The 26,536-nt window shown below is 38.9% G+C and overlaps 1 protein-coding gene across 5 annotated transcripts in view; it reads left to right on the top strand.

Moving 5' to 3' along the window:
* The window catches only part of DCAF5 (DDB1 and CUL4 associated factor 5), a 110,510-nt gene that overhangs the window by 74,952 nt on the left and 9,022 nt on the right, over window positions 1-26,536 (top strand). For all 5 annotated transcript variants that reach the window (XM_069488245.1, XM_069488238.1, XM_069488256.1 and 2 more), the window contains exons 7-8: window positions 12,692-12,758; window positions 24,153-24,280. In XM_069488245.1, coding sequence (XP_069344346.1) covers window positions 12,692-12,758; window positions 24,153-24,280 — 195 coding nt within the window. The remainder of the gene's footprint in view (window positions 1-12,691; window positions 12,759-24,152; window positions 24,281-26,536) is intronic.

The raw sequence follows: 26,536 nt of genomic DNA, 5'->3' as shown, positions 1-26,536 counted from the left end.
TTGTCTCCTCCATGCTCATTGCCACCATTGTAGACAAATTCTAATTATGGAGCTATTAGAGATAATTTTGTACAAATCCTTCCTTTTACAGATGAGAGAACTAAGAGTCAGAGAGGTTAGGTATACAAGTCACAACATATATAAATTTGTAGCTGAGCCAGGACTAGAACCCAGATTTTTGGACTTTCAGTAGAGACCCCTTTTCACTATACAAATGGTCACAACTTGATGCCAACAGGAGCAAAGCAGGCAGCAAAAATGGATGAATTGGGCTGGGAGTGGTGGGAACTGTGGCCAACGGGAGAGCCCAGCCCACATCCCATGTGAATGGGACAGTGTGTACTCAGCTTCAGCCGTTGTTGCCATGTTGGCCTCCATGTTGCCAGGGCCTCTAATGTTTTTTCAAGAGAAAATAGAAATAAAGATTTTTATGTGCAATCTCCTGATTTTTAAATATGGCAACAAATTCATACTTTATTATATGACTAAAACAAATCTGTGCACCATACCTACTCTGCTCTGGAGCCACCAGTTTGAAACCTATGTGCTTCACTCAGCAGGTTGTTTTTCCTCATGTGTACTTCCACAGTCTGTCACTAGTTCATGGGTGAGTGGAGACAAGTTCCTTTTTCCTAGTTCCTACTAAACTCTTCCTAACTTCATGTCTTTTCTCCTTCTATCTTTTAAAATAAGAAAGCAGATATTTACTGAGCATTTACTGTGGGCCAGATGCTGTGGTAGACACATTCACATGACATTGCCAGATGGTACCCTCTTTAAGATTTTCACTCAAAGTCCTATATACAATCTGTCTTCCCCACTTTTGGCTACAAATACATAGTTTGTTTATTTCTAGTATATATATATTTTATATATATATATATATATATATATATTTTTTTTTTTTTTTTTTTTTTGACAGTCTCACTGTCGCCCTGGGTAGAGTTCAGTGGCATCATCACAGCTCACTGCAACCTCAAACTCCTGGGCTCAAACTCAAACGATCCTTCTGCCTCAGCCTCCTGAGTAGCTGGGACTACAGGTGCCCACCACCGAGGCCGGCTAATTTTTTCTATTTTTGGTAGAGATGGGGTCTTGCTCTTTCTCAGGCTGGTCTCAAACTCCTGAGCTCAAGTGATCCTCTCGCCTTGGCCTCCCAGAGTATTAGGATTACAGGTGTGAGCCACCGTGCCTGTCCTATTTCTCGTATGTTTTAATTATTCAATTTAATAATTTCTAGCATCAGATTAGGTGACAGAAGTGACATCAGGTTGCTGGTTATCAACAGAAACAATTGGTCCTAACTAAAGGCTTTAACTTTTTTTTTTTTTTTTTTTTTTTGAGACAATGTCTCACTTTGTTGCCCAAGCTAGAGTGCAGTGGTGTCAGAGCTCACTGCTATAACTTTTTTTTTTTGTAACCAATGCACCTTCTAGTCTTGCAATGTAGTGAGGAAACACAGTAAAACAGCGTTCCTTCCTCTGGAGGCTGCCTGAACCCAAGGGTAGTTCTTTTTGCTTTTGCTTCCTACATGGATTTTTGTTTTGTTTGTTTTCTCCCTGAAGCCTGACTGGGTACATTCTGTCTTCTAAGCTTCACACTCCCCTCTACACTCTCGGAGAGCCAGTCTTTTAACAGGGTTAATAAAGAATGCCCATGTTCCACCTGCTAGCTTTTCTGGCACCTACTTGTAAGACAGCACTTGGCTTTTATTCCTTTTCTTTCATGATTCCTTAAATGGTTCTTGTCCTAGATTAAGAGTCCAGCAGAGTGGCTCAGGCTTCTGGGAAGTAAGTCTTTTAGGCTAGCAGGCATGTGTACCTGAAAATGGACAGTTTGGTCATTTAAAAATCTTTTCTTGCTTTAGTCTCATCTAATGCCTACCGTGAGAGTCTCTATCTTGCTGAAAGTGGGATGGGGAAGAAAGGAAAAAGTATAATAAAGTTTTCTTAAAAGGGCTAAACACTGGTGCATCTGAGCACTGAGATCTCTTATACAGGTCTGTCTTTGAACTTGATAGATAGCAAGGCCCCAAAAAATCATGATCATGAAATCATCCTGTCCCATTCAAGTCAGAAAAGAACTGACTTGTACCCTGTGAATCCAACAAAATGGCCTTGAATACATGGCCTGGCCTCAGACATTACATCACCACTCAACCTCCCTGTGTTGATATTATATGGGTATAGCAGAGGTGCAGGAATGCACCAGTAAATACTCTCCAGGCCAGAGAAGCACCCTATAAAGTTATAACTTTGCTCTTTTTTTTTTTTTTTTTTTTTAAATAATTCCGTCTACCTCTGATTAAGCCACTTAGGGGGCCTGGCATGCCATGTGTTATCTCTTATCTGAGATACAGATACACTTTTAATAGGGGGAAATTCAACTCTTGGGTTCCACCCTTTGATTAGTTTTGTGACTCTAGGCTACTATTTTTTTTTTTTTTTATCTCCACGCCTTTCTTTTATATCTTATATATTTTTAGCCCTTTAACTTCTAAGGTACTTTCATATCCACTATTAACTTTAAATCCTCCCTGCAACCTTTGGGTGTTGTTGGACAGGTTTCATCCTCATGGGAAACTGAGGCCCAGAGTAGTTTGAGATGGTAGATCTGATCATTAGCAGAACCGGAACTAGGCTGTGTCTTGCTCCTGATTGTCCCCTCTTGCTCATAGGCATGCTGCCACTTGTGTTATAGAGATTGAGCTGTGATATGGTTTTCCTTGGGCTGATGAGGAAGACAGAATACAGAATGTTGTGTCAGAGGAATTCCTTATAAGTATTGTAGGGAGTGAATATTTTAGGAAACTTTTTTTTTTTTGAGACTTTTTATTTTATAAAGAGAAGGTAGAGTGAAGATTACTTTATTAAATGAGCCATTTATAACTCTTTTTAAATCTTGAACTTCTATGAAAGTCTTCTAAAAGCTGTGAGCAGTCAGAAAAATGCATGTATCCACATAGTTTTGCATATAATATTAATAATAAAGGGTTTATGGAACTCCTGAAACCTAAGAGGCTCAGGTAATATCAATCCTGGATATAGCTTTAGAATTTAGAAGTTTAAAAGGTTTTGAGTTGTGTGTAGGCCTGCTAGATATGGTCAGTTTATAATTGTTCAGCTGAAAAGAAACACAAGGTGTCTTGGATTTCTTCTTAGGAACAGGTAGAATTGATGTGATTTGGTGACACAACATGGCATTTTTCCTTTAATGTATAGCTCCTGGCTGAGTCTGGTCCCCACTAGGAAATCCCTGGTAGATATTAATGAAAGGGAACAGAGTATAATTTTTCCTGGTCTACCTGCCCCATCTTCCTTAGAGATTTTACTTTCAGTAGATTTTATTTTTGGGGGTGTCTTCAAGCTTTGGAGAAAAAAAGAAAATAATGGCTTTTTCTCAGAATACTTAGAGACCTTCGTTTGAAGAGTGTCAACACTCATATATGGACTGAAGTGAGTGATGCCATCTTCTTACTTCCCAGTCCCCGTGTATAAAAACCAACGCCCACAAAGGGGAAACTTAGTGCTCAAGGCCATTTGGTTGATGCCCCTTTGTCTTGGCCAAGTTTCCAAAAAGAGTTTTTCGAATAAAGACTCATCTTTAAGTAATGCTGGCTATTTTGTTATGAGCAGCTGTTGGTGATTTTGAGCATTTTAAAATTTTTCTTTCCTACTGATTATTTGACTATTATTGGCTGTCTTTATGGAATATTCCTTTATTAATAGAATTTTTCCTACTTGGAACCTATAAAGGTTGGTTATTTTAATAAACTAAAGGATTCCAGAAGCCTAATGGAGCTGAAATGGCAAATGGTCCAGAGAAGCAAAAATAATGTAGCTTCACATGCAAAAATAGTGTTGATCTTATGGGTATACATATTTGTATACTTTTCTTGGGAGCAGTGGAATTTCTCCTATTACAAATAAAATAAATCTATGGCTTTGCCCATTTCCAAAGAAAATGTGCTCTGATTGCTTTGGACGGTATTTGTGGCAAGCACTGGGTTTAAATGATATGATCAAAGGTGTATTATATACCAATTAGCAAACTTTTTTCTGGAAATAGTCTTCTAGAGGGCATTTTACAAAGTTCACATTTTTCCTCTTCTGACAAAAGGTCAGAGGGAAATAAGAGCAGTGTTTGATTTAAATGTTAAATAGCAGTCTCTCTGCTGTTACTGATCCAGGCTAGAGAGCCATCTGGTTTTTCTATCCTAGTCAATACATTTAATTAGACAGACATGCCATTTACTAGAGAATAATTAATCAATTACTAGGAAAGGAGCCTTTGGAGAGAACTATGTAAGTTGATCAGTACTCAGTGAATAGTAACTGATTGATATGTTTCCTTCTTCATCAGCAGATGTTCGGGAATATCAAATGCTGTGTGAGCACGCATACTGCACACGCGCACACACACACACATCCATGAGTGTATTTATCTTTCTATCTCATCCATCAAGCAGTGAGAGATTTTTCTGTTAGCAGTGGACCTGATAAGACATGTTCTGGGTTATTCTTGAAGTTTATCAGTTGGATGGCTTGTCTCCTCTGCCTTCTAGAACTTTTTCTTCTTTTTAACTTTGATTTTTTGGGGGGGGGGTGCCATTTTTGTTTATATCCATATTTCTAAATCCAGTGAGGCCTTAGAATATAATGGTAGGAAGTTACCCAAATCCAAATTAGTCCTTTCTTTGGTTTGTTTAACCATTAAGTTTTAAATAATGGAGTTAGGGAGGGACAAATAGTTCTTTGCTTAAGGATACTAATAAATTTGATTTTTTCCCCCCCAGGAAGCTTCTATTTAGTAAGCAGTTTTGCTATGACAGGCCATGTTTAGATCCTTCTTTGAACCTTCAAGTCACTAAAAATTTCTTGTGACTTGGGAGACTCTGTATATTTAAAGGCATGGGCCTCTCTGAGTATTTAGCTAGCAAAACATCCTTGCAAAGAGAAAAAGATCTTCTTAGAGAACATGTGTAATTTAAGAGGTGAAGAAAGAGGTAGGAGTTCTTGAAGGAAGTGCTGGACATTACAACAGTACCAGAGAGCAGGAAATATTACTTGAAGTGCTGTCTTCTGTAAAGGTTAATGGATTGACAGAGAACATTTGGGCAAATAAAACAGTGACATATGCCAATGCAGTAATCTTTTTTTTCTATGTTGGTGGTGGTGGTTCTTTCTGGAAATCTATTGGTAAGGAGTTGTTGATCTTTCCCTGTGCTTGAGCAAGTTAATACCTCCATGCTTAATATCTCTACATTAACAGTGGATTAGATAAAATCCCACCGTGCACTGGCCTCAGGTTAACTCTACTTAGAATGTGTAGGCTGCATTCAAATCAGTGAACAGATTACCCTCTTGGACCGCAGAATGAATGAACAGTGAGGTGTGTCAGAGTATGGCCAACCTTTTACATTTGTGGCCAGCTGGGAAGGATTATGGATAATGTATATACACACAACAACTTATGTTCATTTTTGCATCAGTATCACCCATCTTACCCACAAAACCAAACTGAAATTAAGCATGTTTTCTACTCTATGATCTGACATACACTATAGGTCTCCTACTTCCCTCTCAACTCAGGGCATTTTGTGAAATGAGACTTTATTGCCTAGATAATGGAGCATCTAAATCATTCTTTCTCCTTCTTTGGAGCCCTGCCTGGTTCTTCTCAGTTAGGATACAAGGTAAAAGACTCATATGAAGTGAGTTTTTAATTTGTGGTTTACCCCTCACCATTTGGAATGAGGTAAAAAAAAGAAAAAAGGAACTTAGAGAAGGTAATGAATTCTTCATATTCATATCCCCACTTGGCCACAAACTTAATACTACCTTATTTAGTTTTTGCTTTTCTAAAACTAAATAGTAATCTTTAGGTTCTTTCACTGTAGTGTTTTAAATGTGAATGTTGGTTGTGAAGTCATACATCACAAAAGGGAATAAAAATGTTAAACATAGGAATTTTGGGTAACCATTTTTTCTATTATGTTTCTATAGCTTGCCCACTTATATAGAGCTATCTGCTGCCAAACCTTTTGTTACCTAGGCCAGAAGCCGTTTACCCTGGGTCAGCTTCAGACCCAAAATACCAGATTCTCTGGGTGAGAATGATCAGATACTGTTTGAAATTAGATATCAAGATAAAAAGGACAGGGGAGAGAGAGACCTATGTCTCCAGTTTCACCGCTTGAGGTGAAGTTCAATTTCAGGTTAATTTAAATAATTATTGTTTCTTAAATTTTAATATAATTGTATATTTTGGGTTTCTTTGGTAGCAGTTACCATTGGCACTATTTGGTCTTTGTTTTCTTGCTCATTTTTCCTCTTATCCCACAATAAATATTTGTGAGATGGCTCACTGAGACTTGCAGTGCCCCGTTGGTCCTCTTAAGCACTAAGCATTAGCAAGACTTGATTCAGAGGCTCCAACCAGCCTGAGTCCAAGAGGCAATGACCCTTCCAAAACAGCTTTAGAAAAAAGGAATCTTTCCACCTGTTCTGATGATGTTAAATGTATCTCGGTACTCAGCTTACTTGAAATAATCTTTATTTCTGCATAGCTTAAAAAAAAAGGAACAAGGACAGACGAAAGAGCTTACTGGGTACCTCATATTTTTAAATAGCCAGAAGGCAGTTCCCTGTCTTGTAATACCCTTCTCCCAGATATTTACATAACTTGCTCCCTCATTTCCTTCATGGCTCTTTTCAAAATGCCCTTTTATCAGAGAGGCCTTCTGTGACCACCCTATGTAAAACGGAAACTAGCACCCCCCACCCCTAGCACTCCCTGTATGCCCTAACCTGCTGTTTAATTTTTCTCTATAGTGCTTACCATCACTGGACACATTATATTTTTTGTTTAACTTCTTTCCTCTGCCTACTCTCTACCCACATAATATATGTATATAATTTTTTCCTCTCCCACCCAGCAGAATATAAGTTTCATGAGGACAGGGTTGGGGTCTCTTTTGATCAACTCTGTATTCCCTTCTCTGGAACAGTGCCCAACACATGTAGACATTCTATAAATATTTGTTTAATGATAAAGGAATGAACTCATTTTTATTTCTGTCTCCCACAGTCAGCAGTATCCCAGGCAGCCAACTTTTAATGCTGGAAGGCATCCAGCAGACAACCATGAAATGCCATAATGAATTCCTCGGCGCAGTTTTGTGATTCCAGTATGTGTGAATACTTACACGGTCTGACTTGACATCAGTGGGTCAAGGCACCCTCCTTGAAAATCATCCTGAGCCGTTCCCTTGTGGTGGGCGGAAAGCAATTCCAAAAGGAAGAGAAGTTACGAGCTGCCCTTATCCCTGAGAGGAAGCCTGTGCATTCTACACATTTTCTACGTATTTTAGGAGCTGTCATATTAAATCCAACATGCCTGAACACTGTGGGAGAGTTTTCTTCCTTCTAAGGCTGTCTTCTGAGTCAGCATTCTATCTAGGAGTCCCCTTTTAGCCACTTTTTTGTGGCTTTGCCCTGGTGAATAGCTGAACACATAGGAAAGCACTGATCCTTCACAATGAAATAGTAAAACTTCTGATGAGCCTAGCCTGGGCTCGCTCTTTTTTAGTATTTATTTTTTGTTTGTTTAGTTTGTGGAAGTGGAGGGGGGCAGGGTAGCAGGAATTCTATATGAAGTTTATAGGCTCTTTTAAATATAAAGCATGAAATGATGAGTTGGTAAGCCATAAATAAATTACATATCATATATATAATTAATGGGGGGTTCTTTTGTGTTCTGTCTATAACCCCCCTTTTGTCTTAATTTGGGTTCAGGTTTCAGGTGAAAGTAGTTTATTTGGAAATACAGTAAGCAATAGCAGAGGAGTAGAGAAGTGAGACGGGGAAAGGAAGGGTGATTAAGTGAATCAACTACAACTGTGGGCAATTGGAGTTTGATCCTGAGGGGGAAAGAGTATAGAACACACATGTCAGAGTTACTTTAGGAACAACGAAACTGGGATATTGATACACAAACCCCTTCAGTCATTGGTTGAGGACTGCTCCTGTAGGGGTTCATTCCCCATAGCCCTGCAGACTCCTAGGCTTTGTAGAAAGCTCTCAGGCAGAGAAATATGGATCCTGGCAGTTGGAGAGCAGGCAAAGTATACAAGACAGTAAGGCCTGAGGGATGTGAGCAGGATGTCAAGGAGTGAGTTACACCATGCTTCCTGCTTCTGTTAAAGCAGTAGACTACATGGGTGCCATTGCTTTCTTTGCTCTTTCTATCGTTTCTCCTTTTAAACCACATTTTTCCCTGAGACTGGCTCAGTGCTCAAATCTTTCTTATCTTGACTCCTGTCTGTGAATTTCCAGGTATCTTATTTCTCATAATAGCACCTCGCAATTTCTACTTCATAGAATGGTAGTTGCATATCTACATCTTTTATATTTTCTACTTGATTTAGGCACCTTAGGAACTCAGGTATTAACCTTACATATCTTCGTAAACACCAGACTACTTGGCATATAAGTTCTCAGTTAGTTTTTAATGAATAAGTCTTTTCTCCTAACTAGTAGGTTGTTTTGAGAAACAGGCCATGAAAGGAAAACTCTTGAGATCCTGAATTCCAACTCATAACTTCAACCAGATAGTGCCATAAACTGCAAGGAGTTATTGGATGGATCCTCAAGTCAGGGCAGTGAGGATTCATCTTTTTTTTCCTTCCTTTTTTAAGGAAACTTTTTAAAAAAGTATACCGTTTAGTAATGTTAAGTACAAACATTCACATTGTTGTATAACCATTGCCACCATCTACCTCCAGAACTTTTTCATCCAGGGGTGGGGAACCTGTGGCCTTGGGGCACATATGGCCTTCTGGATCCTTGAATGTGGCCTTTTAACTCAATCCAAATTTTACAGAACAAATCCCTTTATTAAAAGGATTTGTTCTGTGATGTTTGGATACAGTTGAGGGGGCCATACTTGGGGATCTGGAAGCCACATGTGGCCTTGAGGCTGCAGGTCTAGGTACCTCATATAAGTGGAATCATACAGTATTTGTCTTTTCGTGACTAGCTTATTTTACTTAGCCTAATGTCCTCAGGGTTCATCCATGTTGCAGCATGTGTCAGAATTTTCTTCCTTTTTAAGGCTGAATAATATTCCATTATATGTATATACCACATTTTCTTTATCCATTCATCTGTCAATGAACATTTTGGTTGTTTCCACCTCTTGGCTATAGTGAATAATGCTGCTGTGAATATGGGTGTACAACTACCTCTTCGAGGCCCTACTTTCAGTTCTTTTGGATATATACCTATATCTAAAAGTAGAATTGCTAGATCATATGGTAAATCCATTTTTTATTTTTGAGGAACTGCCATAATGTTTTCCTTAGTGGCTGTACCATTTTGCATTCCTACCAATAGTTGAAAAGGGTTCTTAATTTCTCCATATCCTCACCAACATTTGCTATTTTTTATTTTTTTAAATTTTTCTTTATTGTAATAAAAAAAAAAAAACCCCACATAACATAAAATTTACCCTCTTAGCTGGGTGAGTGGTGTGCACCTGTAGTCCCAGCTATTCAGGAGGCTGAGGCAGCAGGTTGACTTGAGCCCAGGAGTTTGAAACCAGCCTGGGTAACATAGTGAGACCCTCTCTCTTAAAAAAAAATTTTACCATCTTAACCATTTCTAAGTATATAGCTCAGTAATGTTAAGTATATTCTCATTATTGTGCAACTAATCTCTAGAACTTTTTCATCTGGCAAAATTGAAACTCTGTACCCATTAAAAAAATAACCCCCCATTTTCCCCACCCCCTAGGTCCTGGCAAGCACCATTCTACTTTCTGTTTCTGTGAATTTGACTACTCTGCAAACCTCATACAAGTAAAATCATATAGTGCTTGCCTTTTTGTGACTGGCTTATTTCACTTAGCATGATGTCCTAAAGGTTCTTCCATGTTATAGATGGTATATGTTAGAATTTCTTTCCTTGGTAAGATTGTCTGTGAACATTTGAGTTGCTTCTACCTCTTGGCCATTGTGAATAGTGAGTGCTGCTATGAACATAGGTTACAAATATCTCTAATCCTGTTTTTAGTCCTTTTGGATATATACCCAGAAGTAGAATTGCTGGATTATATGATAATTCTATTTTTAATTTTTTGAGGAACAATTTTTTGGTTTTGGGGGTGGGTGGGGAGGCAGATAGTAGCCATCCTAATGGGTGTAAGTAAGGTAGTATCTCACTGTTGTTTTGATTTGCATTTCACTAATTATTAGCGATGTTAAACATCTTTTTATGTGCTTATTATAAGTCATTAGTATATGGCTATAGTATATTCTTTGAAGAAATGTCTATTCGAGTCCTTTGCCCATTTTTAAAATCATGCTTTCGGTTGTTGTTAAGGAAACTTATTGATTGACGTTTACCAAGATTACTCTTTTGAGTTTCCTTTTCTTGAGTGTATTTGGCTTTTTGTAGGGCTTTTTGTTGTTAGAATAGTTTCCACACAGCATTGAGAACATACTTGTTTTTGTTTTTTTAATGAGACAGGATCTCACTATGTTGCCCAGGCTGGTCTCAGAGCTCCTGGGCTCAAGCAATCCTCCCACCTGATCCTCCCAAGTAGCTGGGATTATAGGCAAGAGCCACCATGCTCTGTGATTCTTGAGCATATTTGTGTAGTGACTTGTTAAGTCACTTGGGCTGGCACCATAGGGACTTTCAGGTCTGATCATAATTCCACTATTTCTTCACAGAATAATCGTAGAATCTTAGAATTAAATGAACCTCAGAGAACAACCAGTCCAGTTCTCTCATTTTGCAGATGAGGAAACTGAACTCACTGCTTTATCCACTATGGATAGCATTTTCCTTATATTTAAACCTACCTGCCACTAGGTGTGGTGGCTCATTCCAGCACTTAGGGAAGCCAAGGCAGGAGGATCACTTGAGCCCAGGAGTTAGAGGTTGCAGTGAGCTGTGATCATACCACTGCACTCCAGCCTCTGGGTGACAAAGCAAGATCCTGTCTGTAAAAAAATAAAAAAGCTAAAAACAAAAAACCTACCATTGTCTGTTTTCTCATGTTCCTACAAGTTTTTTTATAGGTTAGTAAATTGATGCTTAAATGCTTGCAAAGTATTTAGTCAAGTATTTACATTAGATATGAGGTTGTATGACTTATACTTATTTGGAATCATTCAGTGTCAATTTTAGGGGCAAAGTTTTCTTTAGAAAGCTGTAGGCTATTTTTGTTTTAAAGGGAAACAAGCAGATGAGGCCAAAGGACAGGAAGTAATGCTGACCTCAACTTAAAGTAAGACACTTATGTTAATCTTTGGAAATAAATGAGCTCTCAGATTGCTCACTTGTTGCTGTTAGACAGTGTTAGACAATGCTTTTATAAGTCTAAATTAAGATAGATCTGGCATAGGGTTCTATCTTTTTGAGATTAAGCAGTTTAAAGCTGCCTCATAAAAGGGGATTTCTTATGCCCCTGGAATTAACTTGTGGATGTGTTGGCAATCGCTTCCTGCTCAAAGATACCAGCTGATAGCAGGGAAGTTCAGGATGCTTGGCCTTGCATAAAAGATCTCTGGGAAGGTTTTAGTTTTTATTTGCTGCATTAACATTTTTTTTAGTGGTGGTGAAATATATATAACATGAAATTTATTATTACAACCATTTTTTAAAAAATACAGTTAGGGGCATTAAGCACATTCACATTGTTGTGCAACTATCACTACCATCTATCTCCAGAACTTTTTCATCATCCCAAACTAAAACTGTGTACCCACTAAACACTAACTCTACTCCTCCTTACCCTAACCCCTGGAAACCACCATTCTACTTTCTGTGATTTTCAGTACTCTAAGTATCTCATATAAGTAGTCATATAATGTTTGTCTTTTTGTGTCTACCTTATTTCACTTACTATAATGTTGTCAGGGTTTATCCATGTTGTAGCATGTGTCAGAATTTTCTTCCTTTTAAAGGCTGAATAATATTCCGTTGTATGTTTACCACATTTTGTTTATCCATTCATCTGTTGATGGACACCTGGGTTGTTTTCACCTTTTGGTTATTGTGTATAATGCTGCTAATGAATATGGGTGTACAGGTTTCTGTTAGAGTCCCTGCTTTCAGTTCTTGGATATTTATCTAGGATTGGAATGGCTGGATCATAAGGTAGTTCTATTTTTAATGTTTTGAGGAATTGCTATACTATCTTCCACAGTAGCTGCGGCATCATATATTCCTTCCAGCAGTGTACAAAGGTTCCACTTTCTCCACATCCTTGCCAATTCTTGTCTCTTTTTTTTTTTGGTAATTGCCATCCTAATGGGTGTGAAATAGTATTTCATTGTGGTTTTGATTTGTATTTCCCTAATTATTAGTGATATTGAGCATCTTTTCCTGTATTTATTGGCCATTTGTGTATCTTTGGAGAAATGTCTGTTCAAGGCCTTTGCCCCTTTTTGAATTGGGTCATTTGTTTTTTTGTTGCTGAGTTTAAGCTAGCAAGTCTTTTGATTTGCAAGTATTTTAAGGGGATGTTTGCTGTATGGTGCCTTATAAATATATGCCCATTTATCTTGTTAATTTTTTTAAAAAATGTATATAAATAGATATAGATCTATTATAAATCAGTGTATGTTTATTATTCTATATTACATTATGTAATATGTGATATGTATTTTTTGTTCTAACAGTATATCCTTTCGGGCTCTGATGACTTCAACCTGTACATGTGGAGAATTCCTGCAGACCCAGAAGCAGGTGAGTGTGTCCCTAGTACGAACCCACTGCTGTTGTTGGCTCTCTTGACCTTTGGCACGCTGTGCACTGAGACAACAGATCTGTAGCAATAGAGGATATTTCTCTTTCAACATAATCAGTTTATCATGAAAGTGGCCAAAGGAAATTTTATTTTATTTTTTTAATTTTTTATCCTTTTTTGAGTGTGGGTTTTTTTGTTTTGTTTTGTTTTAAGAGACAGAGGCTTGCTCTGTCATCCAGGCTGGAGTACAGTGGGCCAATCATGGCTAACTGTAGCCTCAAGCTCCTGGCCTCAGCCTCCCGAGTAGCTGAGACTACAGGCATGTGCCACCACACCCAGCTAATGTTTTTAACATTTTTTTAGAAACAAGAGTCTTGCTGTGTTGTTTAGTCTGGTCTTAAACTCCTGGCCTTAAGTGATCCTCCCACCTCAGCCTCCCAAATAGCTATACTTACAAGCTTGAGCCACTGTGTGCGGAGAAATTTTAGAAGAAAAATTAGAAGACAGATTTAACTATATCCCTCAGACATAGCTTCACCTGACATAAATGATGCTTAGATTTTTTTTTTTTTCCTCCTAAGAACCTTTTTACAGACTTCATAGATCTTCTGTATGTCCTTTATTTCCTCCCTGTGTCTCACACCTGAAATATTTTTGTCTTACTTTTACATGCTTTTCCTTTATTATCCGTCTCCATATTCCTGCTTATTACCCTACAAAGAGTTGGAAGGGCTCTTCCTTTCCTTGGGCCTCCCTGGTCATGTTAACTAAACGGAGGCTTTCTCTGTTGATGGATAGGTATATTCCCTGGGGTTTTGCTGACCCCAGACATTAAAAAAATTAGGAAGAAATATTTCTCCATTTGCTTTAAATGTATTCTGAGAAAAGCCTGCATCTTTCCATAAATTGTATCTAAGCCATCTGAGCTTTCAAACAGCCTGGGTCATTCTTCTTCATTCTTTTTTTTTTTAATACACACTATGGACTGCTATTCTTCCTTCATTCTTGATAGTGGTGTCCTCACATACTCAGTGTACCTGCTGGTAGAAAAATGTTTATTTTTAATGTTCAAAAACAACTTAATACAGCCATCTGTTCTAGGTGATACATGGCATCAAGCTGGAAAATGGCCATTAAGAAAATAATAGAGAACTATGCCAACTGCATTACACAAAACATGTCTACAGTAGTGCTCAGAGTTTAGGGAAGTTTTTGCCTTTGCATATTGCTGAATTAACAATACTGTTACCAAACATCTGCCTTTCAAAACCTGTTGAGGCCCACTTTTGATGTAACTATCCACTTGCTGTGGTCTGGTTCTACTAGACAAGTTACAAAAGAGCTTTTCCCTTTCTAGAATTTGGAAAGATGAGTGAAGCAGCTTACCTTTGAAGCACAACCAGATGAGACAGCAGCAGTCTACCTGAACAACAAAAAAAAGTAATATTCTAGCACTAAAAGTAGGTCTGGATGAGGTCACCGGTCCCAATAAATCCTAGATTGATTAGCTGAGAAATAATCTTTGGGTTTAATTGTATCTTTTACCTGATCTTGAAAAGCTTTTAATTATTAAGTCATTGTTTAAAATAGAAAGTGGTTAATACCCCTCTCCTTCCTGGGACTATTCTCTGGAATCTTTTTCACATTTGAATAGAGAGACTGCAAAAGAATTTGCAATAGTACTGTAGGTTTTTTTCTCTCCCTGCTGCTTTCGGTAGTGACTTAGGTGTAGGCCACCTAGTATGCTAAAGCTGCAATAACAAAATATCACAGCCTGATATCACAGTCCTACTCTTCAACTTGGCTTCAGGGATACTTGGTACCTCTTATTTTTATATGTAATATCTCTATTTTTAAATGTTGGCAATTAATTCATAGTTGTAAAAATATTCAGCAAGCCAAACAAAACATCTGAGGGCTAGATGCATCCTTTGGATTCTAACTTTTAATGCTTAGGTGAGGAAAATTCTGCCAGGGAGAGTCTTAATCCAACCTACTGCCTCTTTGACTTAAACAATTATGGGTCTCTCTCTCTCCCTCTCTCCCCCCCTTTCTCTCTCTCTCCCTCCGTCTCCCCCTCTCACTCTCCCTCTCTCTCCTCTCTCTCTCTCTGTCCTCCTCCTCCTCCTCTTCTCCCTCTCTTCTTCCCTTCCCCCTCCCCCTCCCCATAGCTGTTGAATATGATACTAAGGCAGGCTAATAAGGGGAAGCTGGCTTTCTGTTGTGTATCTTAATGGCATAATCAGAACTTGACTCTAGATGAGAAGTAATCAGCATTTATCGAATGTCTGCTGTGTGTTTCACAGTGCATGCCAAATGCTGAGAGAAATAGCCAACAGTCCTGAGTGTGCGCCAAAGACAAGGGCATCTTATTCTTCCCTGCTTTCTTGTTCAGAAAGACTGTCAATAAGTCTTTTTTTTTTCTGTACAAACTACAGAGATATGAAATTTATTTACTATATAAACAACTAACTTAATGAATAGGCTAAGTAATTCGCGTGGGACTTCCTAGTGGGCTGAGGATATCATTTCAAGATGTAAGACCTGTACCCACCATAAAACATGCTACCAGGCAAGATCAGGTCCAATTTTTTAGTTGATTTCAAATAATAACTCATTTCTAAAAATCCCTTTAAAAATAAGAGGAAAAAATATAATTGGGAATTTTGTGGTGGCAAAGAAAAAGCCCATCAGAATTGTTTACACCTCTAAAATAGGTAGGAAGGGCATCTGTTGTTATGTGGTAATTCTGAAGATAAATAAACCAGCAGTTACATATACAGCTAGTGTGGTACATTGAAAGGAATATTAGGCTTAAAATCATACCTAGATTCAAGTCCTCTAACTTGAATTTAACTGCCACTAACTATATGAGTGATTCTAACTAGGTCATATAACAGTAGTTGTCTGAGCCTCAGTTTCCTCTGTAAAATGCCCCTACGCCTGACTTATATTGTGTGGTGATTTAATAATCTTGGAAGCTTTCTGAAAACTATGTGCATTCAAATGTAAGACATTGTAATTGCTATATATAGTAAGATCAGTGTAGATTCATAATTTCCAAAGCATTTTCTCCCTAGCAATTTAGATATGGAAGTAATGGATTTGGCAAGGTGTCAGGGAGATAGGTGCCTCTTGAAAATATTTATATTGCCCTGCCCTTCCCTTTCCCCTAGTTCTTGTTAGAAAAGGCCTTAGGGTTCTCACAGATAGAGTTGCTTTCCCTGAGGTATGCTTTCCCTGAGGTCCCTGTAAGACCTTACTGTTTATGGAAAGAAGCACAATGTAATAGAGTTGGTAGGCCTGATTTTAAATTCCTGATCCATTCATCTTAAAATTGGGGCTTTGGAAAAATTTCATAATCCTACCAAACTTCTGTTTCTTCATCTGTAAAATAAGGATAATAACGTCAACAACGATAATATCTAACTTCTTAGGGTTATTGTGAGAGTACTTAGTATCTATTCAATTATTTTTATTTCTCACTCAGAAAGCTTTCTCTCTTTTTAAACTCTCCTTTTAAAAACTCAGAAATCAAGACATTGTCCTCCTTTGGTACCCTCCTAAATGGCTGAGTTCTTGCATGAAGACTGCTCTTGACTCTTCAGTAGTTTAGGAGGGTTCTCTTATATGACAGGTTTTTCCTTGAATGGAACGGAAAGACATGCATTTTCACTGCCAAGTCACTGCAGCCACCCCCACTGGCAGTAGGCTGATGAGGTAGGCTGGAAACAGCTGTAAATGCATTTTTATGGGCCTGCATATGTGTGTATGCTCTGTCTCTCTTCCTTTTCTAGACATGTATTCAGTCTCAGTGAGTTATAATTCCCATGTAATTGGAAAAACAGCTGTTTTTAATTGATTACAGTAGTTGGTTACAAACACATGTGAAGTACATATGATGAAAGAAGAACTCAGTATAATTGACTTTTTTGTGCAACTAAGCATAGATGCCTGTGGAGCTGTTTGAGCTTTACTGACAGCACTGGCTGTCCCCATCTGGCTTTTCTCATCTCTTAAGTGGTTACATGGTCCCCAGCAGGCAATCACTGCTCTCTCTGTATTGCCAGTATCCTTGATAGTACTTCTGTTTATGGTTTGAAACTTAAAGACCCTGTAACTGTTCACCCAGGCCTTTTTTCCTGGTACATCTAAAGAGGTTTCACAGCTTAGATGTACCAGCTAAAGAAGTAGAGTGGTCCCTTGCAAAGCAGCAAACTCTTAATTCTACCAGTGGAGTCAGAAATGAAATAGATTAATTGTCTCAACAGCTACTTTCCAAACCTCATTTTAGTAGATAATAGCTTTAGTCTTCTCCTTCAAGTCTGTTCCAGGGAAAATGATGAGGGGTTTTACTTCAATTTACTCACTTACTGAGTATCCTTAGATAAGATATTTATATGATACAAAGCTTTATGGGCCATTAAAAGACAAACAACTTTTTTGCCTTCAGACAGCTTCTAATATAACAGCAATGAGAAAAGGGATGAGCATGCAATACACACACGCTCGATTTAAAAGTGGGTTTCAAGGCCCATTAAAAAGATAATTAAAAGGTGCTTGGCCAGCCTGAGCAAGAGCGAGACCTCATCTCTACTAAAAAATAGAAAGAAATTATCTGGACAACTAAAAATATATATAAAAAAAAAAATTAGCCGGGCACGGTGGCACGTGCCTGTAGTCCCAGCTACTCGGGAGGCTGAGGCAGGAGGATCGCTTGAGCCCAGGAGTTTGAGGTTGCTGTGAGCTAGGCTGACGCCACAGCACTCTAGCCAGGGCAAAACAGCCCTCTTTAGAGACTCTGTCTCTAAAAAAAAGAAGAAAAGGGTGCTTGGAGAGATTTGGGGAGATTGGTAAAGTTTTCATGCAATTAACATTGCAAAGGACCCTTGGATAGGTAGGATTTCAGCCCCTTTATTTCTCTGCTCCTACTACAGTAAAAATGCTGTAAAAGAAAATCTGAAATTGGCTGCAGAAAGATGGAGAAAAAGAAATACTTGGGTAATGCAGCCCACAAATGGGGATTTTTAAATTTATTCATGTTTGTTTTCCACAGTCTAATACTCTCACTTCTTTTCATTAGTTCATCAAATATTTATTAAAACCTACTATGTGCTCGGCATAGTTCTAGAGACTTGGGATACACAGTAGAGACAAAGGAGCCCTGCCATCGTGGAGCTGACATTCTAGCAGAGGAAGCAATGAACAGTAGACATACTATATATTATGTTTAAAAGGTTAGAAGTGCTATGGAAAAGTAGAGCACAGTAAGGAAGATAGGAAGTGGTATGGAGGGGGCGGTCAGAAGAATGCAATTTTAGATAGATATTCAGTATAGGCCTCGTTGAGAAGGTCACATTAGAGCAAAAATTGCAAAGTGATGAGGGAGATAGCCATGCGGAAATCTGGGGGAAGAGCATTTCAGGGACAGCCAGCACAAAGGTCCTGAAGTAAGACCTGGTGTGTTTGATAAACAGCAGGGAAGCCAATGTGTTAGGGCAGAGGGAGGGAGGGGGCGAATAATAGGGGATGAAGTCAGAGGTAAGCTTTTATTGAGTCAATGGGGAGCCATTAAAGAATTTTGAGTGGAGTAGTGACTTGACCTGACTTACTTTAAGATGCTCACTCTGGCTGCTGATTTGAGGATAGATGGTAGGAGTGGGGCTGCCAAGGATAGAAATGGGGAGAACTAGTAGAAGTCTCACATAATACAGGTGATGCTGGCTTGAACAGGTAGTAGTGGTCAGATTCCAGATACATTTTGAAGGTAAAACCATCACGATTTCCTGAAAGATGGTGGGGGGTGCAGTTTGCAGGTAGTTTGAAATATCTCTTAAACATCTAGGTAGAGATGTTGAATAAATAGTTTGGAGGTCTGGAGTTCAAGAGAAAGGTCTAGAGTAGAAATAAAATTTAAGTTTTGATAGCATATAGATAGTATTATTAATATTTAAAACCATAAGACAGATGAAGTCATCAAGCGAGGAGTGTAGAAAGGGATCAAGGACTGAGCCCTAAGCATTCCAACATTCAGAAGAAGTCAAGGAGAGGGAGGTGGGTGTGGTGGTGCATGCCTGTAATCCCAGTTACTTGGGAGGCTGAGGCAGGAGGGTTGCTTGAGCCCAAGAGTTTGAGGCTGTGGTGTGCTATAATTGCAGCTATGAACAACTACTGCACTCCAGCCTAGGCAACATAGCAAGACCCCATCTCTAAAAAAAAAAAAAGGGCGAGGGGAAGGAGATCAAGAAGGAAGGAATGACCAATTGTTGACTCTTGGTGATAGGTCAAATAAGATGAGTTGGGATGAAGACTGAATTAACCATTGGATTCTTTGGTGAATATCACATGCTGAATTTTCCCAAGCCCAAGTCTTACTGCTTAGGGAAGGCTTAGGTAATTATAGAGATTTGATATCCTTAGTATCATTTGAATAACCATTGTTACCTGATTTTTCAACTTTTCCACCTACAAAGTAATACCACCTCTTTATGTATTTGTTCACAGTCTTGCCTTATCAGTATGTTCGGCAGGATTTTGTTTGATATCCCAATTTAGAGCTACCAAATAAGATTCTTCCATGAAATGCTAAAAGCATTTTCTATAACATAATCTGTCTTTTTTGTTTGAGTATAGAGGTTTTTTTAAATACTGTTAATTCTTAACAGTGTTCTTCACTAATTTCTGTTTAGCAATTATTAGTCAAGTTCTTTATATGCCTAATTCTAACTATCTTGGATATGTCAACATCTAAATCTTGGAAGATTGAGGTTATTTCCCTTTTTATGAAGACTAGTGCTCTATTGCTTAGAAATGCAAATTTTTTATCTCTTGCCGTCTTAATTTTTTGTCTTCCATCAGCCCCTTCCAGTCTTCTGGTCCCCATTCCAGGTTCCTCACTACTGCTTTCACATTTAATTTCTCCATCCCATTCTTACCAAGGTGTTTGTTCCACCCATTAATTATAGTCATGCTTCACTTAACAACAGGAATACGTTCTGAGAAATGAATTGTTAGGCTATTTCATCATTGTGTGAACATCATAGAGTGTACTTACACAAACCTAGATGGTGTAGCCTACTACACGCCTAGGCTATATGGTATAGTCTCTTGCTCCTAGGATATAAACCTGTACAGCATGTTACTGTCCTAAATACTGTAGGTGATTGGAAGACATGGTAAGTATTTGTTTATCTAAACATACCTAAATATAGAAAAGGTATGATAAAAATATGGTATCATAATCTTATGGGACCACCATGGTATATGTGATTTGTTGTTGACTTAAATGTCATGTGGCACATGATTATAATGGGTTACTAGGAAAGGAAGAAAAATCTAAGGCCTCTAACAAGAAAATTAATACTGGTGTTTTGTCCAGATTGTATTTGGGATTGATTTCAGTACCAAATACTTAAGTGTCCTGTTTGATAGCCTCAAGTGCCATTGAGGACCACTTCCCAGCATGATTGATAAGTTGCTATTAGACCAAGACATCAAGAAATCTTGACTATGTTGCTTTTAGCTTTTGAGTCAAAAACATAGCCATTCTTGGAAGATGTTGTGAAGCGAATGAAATTGGAAAAAACTGAAGTGACTGAGGTTGGCTAAAAATGGGAGTAGTATTCTGATTCTTTAGAGGCCTAAGGGTCTAAATCCTGGCCTGTGAAAAGAGGAGCTTGAGTAGAGAAGGGGAGGGAAATTAGGACCTACACACTTCGCCTTATCTTCTCTCAGGGGATATTTGGCCTTGGCATTTTAGAACGATCTTTATCTGGGTTCGGCGCAAGGTGTTTTCTAGGATCCTGGAGTCCCTCCATAGTAAGTCACTGATACTGGAATTCTGTGAGATGCCCTGTTCTCATTTTCTTTTCTGAGGTTTTGCACTAGCATAGATAAGGTGATTTATAGCCTTCTCCGTCTCCCTAGCATCTGTTCTAAACCAAAGAAAAATGGATGTATGGGAACTTTGACCTCAACTTGTGAACAAAACCTACAAAGGAGTGCCAACACGTTTGGCTAAGCTAGCCAGAGCAGATGGCCCAGAGAAATAACTGTTGGTTTATATAGAGCTATATAAACAAATGGTAGTTCAAGGGCGAGTCAGATCCTTTATCCTGGTATGTGCTATTTTATTCATTGGTACTTAATATTTGTGATTAGGTCATAACTCAGCTCAACAACCATAGGGTGAAGTTGACCCTTACCTGAGCTCTCTCCCAGAGGCTGAGAAATGACACTGAACAGAGATTATGTAGGTTATACAGTTCTTGGAAGAAAATATTCCCTGCATAACTCCTTCCAATTCGATCCTGCTATTGACCAGCAGGGTCTGCCTCGGTAATGGAGGAAAAGGAGACCCCAGGTTCTTATTGATATTGGCATCTTGATGTTAGCTATTTCAGAATAAAGGAGAAACTATCTGGTTTATACAAATTTTTAGGACTAATAAAAATTTATTCTAAAAAAAAAATCATTGTATGTAAAACTGTACAGTAGCAGCTGTATTCAATCATTTGAAACCTAGAAACCAGGAAAGAAACTGTAAAGAACCTCTCCCAGTCCTGGTCGTTGCTATGCTTCTGTGTACATAGCTTTGGTCACCTTAAACAAATGGCAGCAATAATTCTCCCTATACCTGTTTTCACCAACAGTCTCTTGGGTTTATTGACTTTCCTCCTCTTCTTCATATTTCCTATGTACCAATGTGGGTGGAAAAAAAGGAGGAAAAAACCTTGTATTCAAATTGCTGCCAAGAAGAAAAACCAGATGAGCTCACATTGCATGAAAGAGCAGTAGAAACAGTTTTTCCATGGTCTGAACTTTCAGGCGTTGATACCCTTCAATTATTCTTTAGATCTGAAAGCTATTGTAATTGTATTCCAAGTCAGAAAGATTGATTCGGTTGATAAATTTTAGTTCTGTGGTAGCTGATTCTCTAAGATATGAAACCCTTTATCTGTCCTCTTAGATGTTTCTTATTCTAAAATTGCACTGTTCTCAAACACTTGCCATTGAACAAGTATTTATCACATACCTGCTGTACTTCAGATTGCACCCCAGGTTCTAGGTTTGCTAGAGTAAGCACTACAGATCCAGCTCTACTCTCATAGAGTACTCAGTGTTGGCAGTGTGATGAAATGTCTTATGGTGGTACTAAGATCTTATGCTCAGGATACCATTGGAGAGAGTGTCCCCCCTTCCCACTTTTAATTTAGGACTTCAAAAGAAAAACAACCTATTTTAACTGTCAGAAAGATTTAGAAATCAATTATAAGCTTCTGACTCCATTCCTATTCAAACCCTTCTATCCCTTAAAAGGCAACTGATACGGTGAAAAGCGTTTTAGGCATTGTAGCCAAACAGACTCTGGTTCAAATCCTGGCTTGCCAGACTTGGGATAAGTCATTTAAATTGTTTTGGGGTTTTTTTTGTTTGTTTGTTTTTGTTTTTGTAGGTAGTGGAATTAAACAAGAGACTGGTACTAGATTTAACACAAAGTTTCTTTGATAGTGACCCACCCCAGTCGTGGTAGGGGTAGAATTCAGAGGAGACCCATGAGTAGGAATGCTACTTTGTCATAATCAGCCTTATCTAGAAAAGAAATAGACCCAAAGGAACTGCTTGGGCATGGTAAGAGTCCTCTATGAAAGGAACTGTTTTAGGTTCCTTAGATTCCCATGGATCCCTCTTCCCCAATTCTTTCAAGTTTATTTTTATTTTGACTAGGCCCAGGTCACCTTCCCTTCCTCCCAACCCACCCTAGGACTCAGACAGCCTAGGGGTTCCCACCATGGCTGTCTACCTCAGTGCTTAACCTTTCTGATCTTTTTTCTACATTAAAACCCCGTCAGTCCTATGTCCTAGTCCCTCTCTTTTGCTTTGTGGTTTATTAGCAATCTTGATGATGTTGGGCTGAGATAGGAATAGTTTTAAATGTATTATCCATCCTGGACAATATTACTAATGTCAAATATGGGGAAAATTTAGGCAAAGGACATTTCTATCACCCACCGAATAGAGTAAGCACCTAGAGCTGGCTAAGTTGGCACCACCAAGGAGCAGATCAGTACACTCTGAAACCTGTTGCTGTCTTGAAAAAGACATGTACGTGGCAATAAAGAGGGATCTCCTCCATGAGATGAAAGAGGAGTTGTGTCAGGAGGCCAAAATCAGAGGATACCTCTAGAACCAGATTATTTCTGGGAGCGGGACATTGTTCTAGTCATTTTCCTTCCAGACACTGAGACATTGAGAAATGTTTGGAATGAATGTTTGAACAAGGTAGAGTTGGGAGTGAGATGGAGGCATGTGGAGCAAAAACCATGCCTAATGATACTCTGTGTCCCAGTGGTGCTATGCTCCTGGTAGGGACTAAAAAGACATTCCTTGATTAAATAAATGAATGCTTATTTGTTTGTGTCTGGATTTTGCCAGTTGCACAGGGGCACAAGTTTCCATGTGTATGTTGAGCTGTCGATGATTGCTCAGAAGGGACCTCATTCAGAGCTTGAATGCATGTGTTTTGTATGGATGTGATACTATTACCAGTGAAGTTGAACCTTTGAGTTTATCCCAGGTTCATAAATGATGACATCTTTATCTATGTTACAAATTCCCAGTCTCTAGTACTTTTCTCATTGACTGAAGAAGAAAGCCTACAGAATGGTCCTTAAAATACAGCTTTCTATCAGTGACCACTTGACTTTAATCTATACATGGTGTCTTTAAGGCACACTCTCTAGTTCAAATTCTCAATACTTGGGCTCTGCTTATTATGAAAGTGATTGAAATCTCCTTTCTTTATCCTTGGTTCTCCCTGCTATCAGAAAGGAAAAAAGGATTCTCTGCATTATTTTCCCAGTGGTTTTGTTTTTTGTTTTGGGGGGTTTCTGTTTTGTTTAGTTTATTTGCTATTTTTATCACAGAAATTGAGGGCAAATGGATCAGAGATGTTTTTTGTATATTTAAGTCATTATGTGCTTCTGGTTTTGCATGTTCCTGGCTCAGCTGCCCAGCTATTCCCAAGCAGTTCAGTCTCATTTAGCGCATGATTGGCCTTTTCCAGGGCAACACTTGGATTCTGTCTTGGTTATCAAAAACTTGAGAAATGTTTTAAGTGGCTTTGGTTTCATTGACAATGGAATTGCAGTGGGTGGGTGTGGGCAATGCTTAAAGCCTAAATAAAGGCTCTTGGTAAGAGCACATATGCTGAGAGGTGTTTCATCATCCCTCTTTCCATAGCAACTTTATCTGTAAGATTAAGCATTCTGCTGGTGGTATGGTTAATAAAAAAAATCTCTGCTCCTGTTCAGAGCTGTTTATCTGCCATTACTGGAATCTGTTTACTTTCATCCACTTCATCATTTGATTTTTGTTTCTTTCTGTCTTCCCAGGTGGCATTGGTAGGGTGGTCAACGGAGCCTTCATGGTGCTGAAAGGGCATCGATCTATTGTTAACCAGGTCCGATTTAATCCCCACACCTACATGATCTGCTCTTCTGGTGTAGAAAAGATTATCAAGGTGAGGCACCTTCTTCTTCTGTCCTTTTAGAGAAATTATAACAATTTGTAATTAGAAGAAACTAAAACAATGTATGTAGGAACTCATATCTAAACATATGAAAGGTCTATCGAAATTCTCAGATTTTGACATATTATAAAATATTAGAAAGTTGATATTAAAAAGTGGTTTTAAAACTTTCCTTTCAGAACCATTTTTTCAACTACTCACTGGGCTTTGAAACAGAGGGCCTCTTCTAGACACTACCCTGTATGCTACTACATTTCCAGTGGCCTTTGATCTTGATTGTGACAAGTTCTGCTTTCCAAACCTCACCTGGAGGTTAGGAGAACCGCTGCTCCCTCAGTTACCAAGTGTGCACTTGGCATTAATTGCTATCCGAATGTGACACAGATATGTCTAAGTGATTGCCAGAATCATAGCTAAATTGTCTCAGAATTTATCAAAAAACTACTGCATGTACTTGGGAAATATTTTTATAGCTGCAACAAAGGGACCCAGCCTGGCCTGTCTCCACAGGATGACCTACTGCCCATCACTCATATTTTAGTTGCTAGTAACCCTTTTCCCACATCTGAGGAAATGAGAATTCAGGGTAAATGAAGAATTCTTGAGGATAAAGATAGATGATGTTCTTACTAAAAGTTAAAATTCCTCAATTTTTTTCTTTTTTTTTTTTTTAGTTTAATTTTCTTTTTTTAGAGATGGGGTCTCATTCTGTTGTCCAGGCTGGAGTGCAGTGGCACAATCATAGCTCACTGCAGCCTCCAACTCTTGGGCTCAAGCGATCTTCCAGCCTCAGCCTCCTAGCAGACTGCAGGTGTACACCACCACACCCAGCTAATGTTTTTATTTTTTGTAGAGACAGGATCTTGCTATGTTTCCCAGGCTGGTCTTGAACTCCTGGCTTCAAATGATCCTCCTGCTTTGGCTTCCCAAAGTGCTGAGATTACAAGCATGAGCCACTGTGCTTGGCCTTTAGTTTTTTTCTTAAAATGACTTTGAAAACCTGAGAGAGTTTGCAAAGAAAAAATAAAAACTGGTTTGTGATAATTTAGTAATTTTCATTTTCTTCATTTAAAAAAAAAAAAAACTATCCAGAGCTAAATCGAGTTGTATTTGGTGATAGGGGACAGCTATCAGAAATAGCATATTGGCATGTGGGTTGATATTTTCATTTGTCCTAGGTAGGCTTTGCCGGCGCTGTGTAGCAGGGCTGACGTTTATGGCTGTGCACATTTCCCCATAGGGCTAGGAGAGGACTTCCGGATCCCTTTTATCCACTTTTTCTTTTTACAGATGATGAGATTTAAATTATAAATTAACTATCAGAGGTCACACAGCTAATTAGTGGAAAGCTAGGATAGAACCCTGTTCTATGTTCCTCCAGGTGTACCACCACATCTGCCATGCTAGTGGGAAGGCAGCAGGCAGTGACTCTCCTGTATCTGATCATCTCAGTAGTGCTTCACCTGGGCAGTCAGTGCAATGGCCCTGTCCCATGCATTGCTTTCCCTCTCCTTTGGCCTGTGACTAATGGGTTGGCACTGCAGTGTGTCTTCTCTAGGCCCGTTGACGTCATTCTCTTTCTCAGAGAGCTCTCTGCTTGGGCATCTCCTTTAGAAGAGAAATTCCTGTTTGGCCGTGTACTCTGGGATGCTTCTGTGCTGAGTCTCCCCATTTATTGTTTAGTCAACTGAAGTCCTTACCCTAAAGGTCATAGGTTGGAAGCCAGCCAAGTTCTCAAAAGAGAAAGAGAAGAAAATTTTTTCTCTGTGAGGTTATCCACACTGAACTGTAGAGCTCACTGCTCCCAGGTTCCCATGAGACCTGAACCTTGCCCCACCAGGGGGCACATTTAACCATTTCAAACCTTAAGTCTACACAGATGACCATAGTGAGAGAGAAAGCAAATAGCTCTGGAGTTCTCAGCTTTGCTTTCTCACAGATTCTGCCCCATTCACAGTCTGGTAGGGAAGGCCATGGTGTTAAAACATTGCAGGAGGGGAGGTGGGAAGGAGGAAGGTGAGACCGAGTGTCATGCTGGCCTCACCTCTCTATTGGAATTACTGCCCTTGCCTGTGCTTACATCATCCTGAAAGGCCATTGAGTCGAGACTCTTGGTCTGTCTCCTGTCTGTAAAGTGAGGACACTAACAGTGATTGCCACCCAGGTGCCTTGTGAATTACCTGTGCCTGACAATTCCTGTTTTAATAAATGTCACTTTCCTCCTTGCCGTTTATAATGGCTCAAAGA

Source organism: Eulemur rufifrons, chromosome 2 (genome assembly GCF_041146395.1).
Source record: "Eulemur rufifrons isolate Redbay chromosome 2, OSU_ERuf_1, whole genome shotgun sequence".
Lineage (NCBI taxonomy): Eukaryota > Metazoa > Chordata > Mammalia > Primates > Lemuridae > Eulemur > Eulemur rufifrons.
This window is presented reverse-complemented; position numbering and strand designations above follow the sequence as displayed.